Source organism: Nuphar pumila, chromosome 5, assembly GCF_984573655.1.
Source record: "Nuphar pumila chromosome 5, dmNupPumi1.hap1.1, whole genome shotgun sequence".
In the NCBI taxonomy this organism is placed as follows: Eukaryota; Viridiplantae; Streptophyta; class Magnoliopsida; order Nymphaeales; family Nymphaeaceae; genus Nuphar; species Nuphar pumila.
In genome coordinates this window covers 20,266,767-20,275,103 of record NC_143253.1, presented here as the reverse complement: position 1 = coordinate 20,275,103, position 8,337 = coordinate 20,266,767, and the positions used below count along the sequence as shown (strand labels likewise).

The 8,337-nt window shown below is 43.8% G+C and overlaps 1 protein-coding gene across 1 annotated transcript; it reads right to left on the bottom strand.

The window, feature by feature from the left end:
- Positions 1–2,982: 2,982 nt before the first annotated feature.
- LOC149837040 (Ras guanine nucleotide exchange factor K) lies at positions 2,983–7,984 on the bottom strand. Its single transcript, XM_090007217.1, has 3 exons — positions 6,940–7,984; positions 4,180–4,465; positions 2,983–3,322 (listed from the first exon to the last, which is right to left on the bottom strand). Exons 1-3 carry the CDS (start codon positions 7,945–7,947, stop codon positions 3,186–3,188), a joined length of 1,431 nt encoding a protein of 476 aa, XP_089863343.1. The 5' UTR covers positions 7,948–7,984; the 3' UTR covers positions 2,983–3,185.
- Positions 7,985–8,337: the final 353 nt, after the last annotated feature.

The following is an 8,337-nucleotide window of genomic DNA, read 5'->3' as shown; positions in this document are numbered from 1 at the left end:
ACGGCGCTTGCGTGGAGGTCAATGTATTTTTAGTAAGGGTCTTCAATGTGAAATTCACAGCTTGTTTTCAACACACTTAAGGAGATATGTATCTATTAGATTCAAATGTTGATATTTAATAGGAGGTTAGCGAAGTCATTAGATCTTTTTAAATTCACTCACTCATTGATAGGAGGTCAACAACTATTAAACACATAACCGAGGAGATACACATCTATTAGTATCAAATATGATAGCATTTAATAAGAGGTTAACATATTCATTGGATTATTTTGAATTCGATCTCGTTCATAGGAGGTCAACAACTATTAAACATGTAGCTGAGGAGATGTACAATAATGTGGGTAATGTCAGCTAGACAGTGGTGGGAGAGGAGGAAGATGAAGATACATCTCGCCACAAGAAGGGTAAGCATCAATCATTCTATAAACGTGGCATGACACAAGCAAAGGACATAGAACATTGCTTTGGTCTCTTACATGATCTTACTGAGTGTCAAGTAAGCATATATAGTGCAAGAATTTGTTTATTGTCATAAGTGTTGAAATTATATTTTGTAGGTCATGTGGAGGCCTTACTTAGATGAGAAAAATAAGGGCCAAGACGTGGTTTGTCCTCCAAGAGAGCTCATCAAGGACATATGAATGCATAATATAAATGAGGTTGAGAGACAAATAGAGAGTCATGTGGTTCAGTAGTTGGGAAAGGGACATCTAGCACCCAAACCCCCTCTTTGTTTGTGCTAGACATATAACCACAATGTAAAAGACCAATTGAAGGATTTTTTCATTGCTTTTAAGAAGAAACTAGATAACTAGAGCCATGGTGGAGATGAGATCAGATATAACAAATGAATCAGGTTTGCGTTAGGATATAGAGAAACTATCAAGCAACAATTCACTTCTAGTTTCAAAGAGGCAGTGGAGAGTGAAATAATAATTCATCATATTCACTTTCTAAGAGATAGACTAACATAGGACTGACTTGAGAGCTGCATCAATTGACTTGCAAGTGCAATTGGTAGCTGCATCAAACTGTGCATGTGTTTATTGGCTACTAACTTCCTATGACCGAGTGAACAAATTAAGAACGATCTAATGACTAATAGATGAACATTTTTCAACTACATATTTAATAGTTGTTGACTTCCTATGAATAAGGGAGTGAATTCAGAGTTGTTAACCTTCTATTAAATACCACCACATTCCAGACTAATAAATATGATCTCCTCAATCACATGTTTAATAACTGTTGAGCTCCTATGAACAAGTAAGTGAATTCAAAATGATCCATCTCGTTGTCCTCCTCCTACTACTCCTTATTTTCATCCCCATTCTCCTCCTCTTTCTCATTCTCCCCATGACCCTCAATTAGGTTGGTTGATGCCAACTAAATCACGGCTGGGGAGCAAAGGATGCCGGTTTTTGTGGGTGGGCATCTTTGAAATGGTTATTGAGTCTCCTACTTTTTTCCATAGTAGAATATTAGCAAAACTTCATCACCTCTCTTGCAATTCACAGTTGGAGAAACAAAGATGGTACTCAAGGTCAAAAGATACCCTAACATTTTTCTTTTTGTCAATACAGTCATCATCGAGAAAGTGGTATTTCCTACCAATGATACGTCCAAGTTGCTTAAAATGTCATATTTTTAAAATTTACTCTCCCGACCAACCCAGACCCACATAGGATAGAAAAGGGCATAGACAATTTCTCTAGTTGGTCCTTGAATAGGAACATGATACCATTGACCATATACCCTGAGTCCTTTACTTTCTCCATGTCGTTCATGTACTCAAACGAGGCACGATTAATGTTGATGTTGGGTTGTTCTCCTGCATATCAAAGTTCACCAGCCTCCATCTATCAAATCCTTTCTTCAGTCCTTTAAGAACCTTTTGGTCTAGGAATGTGGATGACAAATGACCAACTAGTCAATATTGGAAACCTCTCTCGCACTCGAAACAACCTCGTGATGAGAAGTTGATCACTACACTGTCACCTCGAGCGTAAGATAGTCTTGGCAGATAGCGGGATCTTTGAGACCAGTTGTCAGATCTTGACCTTGAGCCAAAGGGGGTTGGGATGGAATTCATTATTGAAGGAACACAAACTTATAGAGGAGAGTCGAGGAGAGCAATGGAGGAAGGAGAACCAGGGAAGCTTGAGAGAATAGAACACTCCATACTCGATTTTGCCTCTTGATAAAGGGCTTCACCGGAACATGAAGCTATGTGTCTTTCGCCAGAACACTAAGAGAATTGCGGCCTATCACTGCACTGCTTCCTGACTCTACATAATACTAAAAAACTCATACAATGATAAGCAATTCTCAAAAAAGGAATAGAGGAAGAGATGTGAGATAATGAGAGAATATAATCTTCTGCATAATTACATGGAACCCTAAATAATCACTCAAATATCATACGAATGACCGATATACTTAAATTAAAGAATGAGATTCACCTAAAAAACGAGATTTGCAGTTAATTTACGCATATCTATTGACATTCACACTAAAATCATATGAAAAAGAGGCTCACAAGTACTAAAACATTATATATGCACTAACATAAACTTGAGACAAGTTGTGAAACTCTTTGGAGAGATGCTAACTAAATATACATTAACCCACATACTTGAACTAAAGAATGAGATTCACCCAAAAAGAAGATTCACAATTAATTTGCGTGTATCTATGGACATTCGCACTAAAATCTTATGAGGAAGAGCAATATTAAAACTTTATGTGTAACATTTAACATCAACTTAAAGAAGTTGCGAATGTCATAAAAGTAAAAATCCAAACATTATCTGCACATCTAACATCATAGAGGAGATGTGCACTAAAGATACACTCACCTCCACGCAAGTACCGGTAGTCCTCATAAAAGTGTGAATCCACTTTGGGTAGGAGATTTGCACCCTCCTGGTGAATGTCGCAGGTTTGGGCAAAACACTTGAGAAGGGTAAAGGTAAAAAAAAAAACTCAAGAATCAACATTTTTTGATAGGCGTAATGAGAAAGATACACACATGATGGCAAACACGGCCTAGACTTGAAAGTCCACCTTAATTTACACACGTTTGAGTTGCATATGGGGGAGAGGAGCACCCATGTCAACTCTACAAACTTACTGACCATTAGAATTTGGCCATGGCAATTGCACCATACGTCGATCTGCACTTAAGAAATGACCACAACCTTGCTCAAAATCCACAAGACCAGTGAGAACTCGAAGGCGAATAACGTGTGGAGAAGGTCACGATCAAGCGTGAATCCGTATATTGTGATCCCTCCACTGTTGTACTGCAGGTAGGTAACTGCAAGAGAGAGAGAGAGAGAGAGAGAGAGAGAGAGAGAGAGAGAGAGTAAAAATGCAAAGATCTTGAGAAATTGCAACATGAATTCAAACTGCAACTTTTGATGGGGGCTGAATCGGGGGTTAAAAGTTAAAACGGCATTTTTTGAATATTTTAATAATTTTATTTTTAATGATTTTTAAGTTAAAAAGCATTTTATGTCATTCTGTTAAAATAAGTATCGTTTTGAAAATATCATGATTTTTATAACATTTTCAAAATACCAGCAATATCATTTTAAGATCATGATATTTGCAAGTAACACGATTTTTTATTCTTAAAATAATCATGGTTTTGAAAATTTCATGAATTTTCAAGATCATGCCGTTCTTGAAATATATCACCATAAAATCATGATATTTTCAAAATGCCAGCAATATTTATGAGGCAGACAATGGCTGTTTGGCTCAAATCAAAGGCAGAGCCAGGATTTTCATTTGAAGGTGATTGGCATTGGATTTGGGTTGGATATTTGGCAAAATCAGATTACGTGTGAAAATATCGATTAACTTCCAAGTCAACTGCTCCAAAGGGGTTTGGCCTAGTGGGATGGGACCTAGACCGCTAGGCAGGTGGTCTAGCTTCAAATCCCAAGGGCGTCATCCCCAAACGCGAGCCAAAGCGTGGCAACTCCCTGTACTGTCAGGACAGCGACCGAAGGTACGGCAGGCAGAGCCAGCGTGGCAAGGTTTCTGATCTTGAGGGTGGTTTCTCCGTGTAAATATAAAAAAAACAGCCAGTCGACTTGAGTTCGGATCAGGTCGCCACATGCCTGGCCCAGGCTCCATAGTCTTCTTGACTACTAATATTTAACTTACCAAGGGCTTGCCGGGAGTCAAAGCTCGACGCATGCTGGTCTGGGAAAAGGAAGAAGATGCTCGACGAGTCCGAGTCGCTCTCATTGCTTGTCATGGGAAAATCCTCTCCTTGGTTGGCCGGACTCAGCGGTTTTTCAGCTTGTGTGTTGGACCCGGTGGTTGATGTGCAGGTCAACAAGGCGTGCCATTTACTAGCCACTGACGCAATGGCTTGAGCCCGATGCGTGATTCTTGCTGCACCCAATATGCATAGTAGGAAGCCACTGAGTTGGACCACCGAGCCCACCTAGCCAAGTCAACCAACCAAAGATAAAGAAAATTTGAATGTTAACAATAATCTGAAAATTGTTTTCTCAAAGCTACATAAACTTCTGAAATGCAGATTAAATAATGCGGAATCCTTGTTGATTCGAGATCCAACTATGAATCTGAAGTAGATTAAGGAAGATATTTGAACCGGTTCCGAACTTGTTTGGTACTAGTGGATCCGGCAAAAAAAAAGAAAAACGTCGAAACATGCATTTAACATCTAAAAAGTATAAATGAATCAGATTTCAGTGGATCCCAACAAAGATCTTACACAAAAATTTGTTCCGAATTTGAGAATGAATATAAAAATCTCCACCCATATTAGTCTGAATCTTATCTGAAAACGAATCCGGATCTGGTGCAATCACATTGCACACCTCTGCACCTGGACGGCACATCTTTGGGATAACAGCCGGTAAGCTGTGGGGCCCAACAGCGGATGTGTGGCATTCAGGCTGGTAAACGAGCCGAACGAACTGAACAAGGGTAGTTCAGGGTTGGCTCATTTACAGCAAGCTATTGCTCAGCTCGGCTCATCTGGCTCGTGCATGCTGAGCCGAGCTTGATCTCGTACGAGCCCAAGCCATACGAGCCGAGTCACGATCACTAGATTAAAAAAAGAATACTTTTTTATTGGTTCCATGGTGAAAATGAAAACCCTGACATCTTGGTTGCCTAAAACTAAACCAATTGAGCTTCCATATGTCTTTTAACATGTATCATAGGTAAATCCTAAATAAGCTCATCTAACCAAGTGCAAACGAGCCGAGATGAACACCCATTGTTCATGCTCGGGTCAGTTACACTATACGACCAGCTCGTGGCTTGTCTTGCGGAGCCAACTTGACAATCACGAATGAGATCTAGGTGAGCCGAGCCGAGCCAAGCCAAGTCATGAGCTGATTGGTTCTTTTTACCAGCCCTAGCAGTGACACATTTAATCAGTGCAATGTGATTGCACTTGATCCGGCCTCTCCGATAGCACATTAGGGCCCCCTAATTTTTAAGATCAACACCTAAAATATTGTACACATTCTTTAAAATATTGCATGGATTTGGATCAAATGTATGACAAGATCCAATCCATTTTACACCCCTACTTGTAAGGCAATGTGGCTAGTATATAACACCTCAGTGCTCAATCCCCTTAGTAGACCCTCTTATCGCCATCAAAGATGGGCGTAGTTTGACCTTTCAATTGACCCACACAAGAGTTCATATTAACGCAGCTAAGGGCGATCTTTATCATATTTGGACCCAACTGAAGGTAATTTGGGTGGATATGGTATATAAAAGTAATGTCCATTTGATAAGCTGGTTGGATTTGAAGCAAACAATGCTGGAATTATCCTGATCTTGGTTGGAATCGGATAAATAAATAGATTCGAAATTGGGTCAGAAACAGGATTGACCTGATACATTTATCTATTTCACATGACGATTAACGAATATGCTTGGATCCAATGTCAAGGGATCAGATCCAGATCCAAAATTCTACCCTGTCTTCCAAGCCAGATGTAGATCTAGAGTTCTGACCTAGGTCCGAACCGGATCCTATTCCTACCGTTGGATCTGGGTAGTATTTGAGATTAGGAACAAATAGGGTCAGGCATAGTTGGATCAGGGTCCGAATCAGTTATTTAGTTGGATCCAGTAAAACATTGGGTCTAACTCGATCAGAAAAAGAAAGAAGGTTCTTGTACCCGTTTTCATCCTCTTGATAGTCAAGCCGGGGATAACCCCTGTGGGATTCGAACGAGAGGCCCTTTGTGGTAGAGTCCAAGGATGTAAACGGGTTGGACTCGGGTCAGAAATAACTAGACGCAGCCTAATTGAAACACGCTTACTGAGCCCGAACCCGGATTTGTTTAACTATATATGTTAATCGCATCTAAATTTACACGCAATTGTAATCGGGATCTAGTTGAAGTGTCAGATTCGTGTTCGGATTTCGACTAGGACCTAAAATCACAAAACCAAACCCAGCCTGATTAGCAAGTCGGATCCTATACTCCTAACTGAATCCGACTAAATGGATCTGGCTTCAGCAACAAATCTGACCAAAAACCAAGTCTGTTCACATCCCTAGCAAACGGTAGGCTCGGCGCTCGACTCACTGACTACTGGACCACTACCATCCTATCACATCACAGACCCAGACCCGGACCCGGTCGGTCATTTCCACAACAAGTATTTAACTATTCAAATCTTTTCCGGGTAGCTGCCTATTTTGTTCCGTACCTACTACAGTTTCATTTTTTGACCAATAAAACATGCTGAACACATCTACGGGTTAGTTAGGTGTAAAAAAACAACGCTTCGAAAAACCGTTTACTAAGGGTAGGCACCTTAACTTTGGTAGGCACTAGACTACTCCCCGCTCCTAAAGTAGAGACACAGCTATCTATGGCTCCATTTGGCGTGGCGTGGGTTGAGTAGGTGCGTGCTCACCGCAAGGTCCCCCGAGTTGAGGATATTCGTCTCCCACCGGGAGGACAGGACGACGAGTAGCGCGCCGAGCTGGCTCGCGGAGATCACCACCAGGCTCGCCACGATGAACCCCCGGAACCGGTGGCTCGTCACTTGCAGCTCCCTCCGGATCCGCGCGTGCCGCCGGAAAATGACGCAAGAGTCGGCCGTCTCCGACTCACACCCGTCCATGGCCCGCCGGAACCCCTCGAGCCTCAGGATCTGGAGCTCGCACGTTAGCCGGAACACCGCGCAGGCCATCATGAAGACGCCCGTCCGGTAGACCCACGACGCCGCCACGGCAGCAAACACTGCCGATCTCGCCGGAATTCCTCCAGATACGGCCGGAATCCTGACCTCGGCCCGCGAGAACCAGAGCGCCTCGTGCGCGAGTTCCGCCGACAGGGACGGCACGGCGATCCAGGCGGCGCGCCTGGCCACGCGCCCGATCTCGGCAGCGTAGCTCCGGCTGAGGTCCGGCGTGTCGTCGGAGAGGCGGTCAAGGGAGAGGAGGCGGCGGAGGCCGTGGCGCCGGAGGGAGCCGGAGAGGGACAGGAAGGAGACGGCGGCGAGGGCGGAGGAAGGGAGCTGGGCCAGCCGGCCGTCGAGCGGCGAGGCGGCCCCGCCGGAGGAGGAAAGGCGGACGCAGAGGGAGCTCAGGATCGGCACGACGACGGCGAGGAGGAAGAAGACGGAGTAGGAGAGGACGCGGCCTGCGTGCGACGCCTGGTCGAGGGCCCACCACCTCAGGCTGAGCCGGAAGAGGCGAAGCTCGTCCGGGGTGCCGGCTTTCATATCGGTGGCGAAGTTCCGACGCCGGAGAAGCGGAGTATCCGGCGGTGTGTGGTCGGTGGATCGCCGGAATCCAGCAGGGTAGTGGTAGTGCTGGGCGGGGGGTCCGAGATCCACGTGGGCTTCGTCCATCGAGGGAGCAACACGAGAAGGATCGACCTGAGAGATGGCGTTTATTAAACTGAAGGGAAGAGCCATAAAATTACATAAAAGCCCCTATGAAAGATCAGAATACCTATTAGAGGGACTGCCCTTTGACCACCAACTTGACCGAGCTCGAGAGTGGGTGCGGTCATGCGACTAATGAGCTCACGAGCCCAAGGTGGAGTAGGGCTGGAAAACAATCAGAGTCGCTCGTGGCTTCGGCTCGTAAATAGCTAGTTCAAACTCTTGAACAATAGGTACTCGGCTTGGTTCAACTCGTAGAAGATCGTAGGTAGTAACAAATATGCATATATTTTACATGTTTTGTTTTTGTAATCTTATTTATCTCAGATCTACGTCGAACTCAGCTCGTTTCACTTGGAGTCATTATGAGCTCAGACTCGGCTTAAGTCGCCACAAGAATGAGTAAAGCTTAGCGCGAAT

Excerpts from the sequence above, each read along its gene's own strand:
- LOC149837040 (XM_090007217.1), bottom strand. The coding sequence starts at position 7,947 with ATGGCTCTTCCCTTCAGTTTAATAAACGCCATCTCTCAGGTCGATCCT. Across the intron at positions 4,466-6,939 it reads TCAACTCGGGGGACCTTGCG|GTGGGCTCGGTGGTCCAACT; the intron begins GTGAGCACGCAC and ends TGACTTGGCTAG. Across the intron at positions 3,323-4,179 it reads TGACTCCCGGCAAGCCCTTG|TTACCTACCTGCAGTACAAC; the intron begins GTAAGTTAAATA and ends TCTCTCTTGCAG.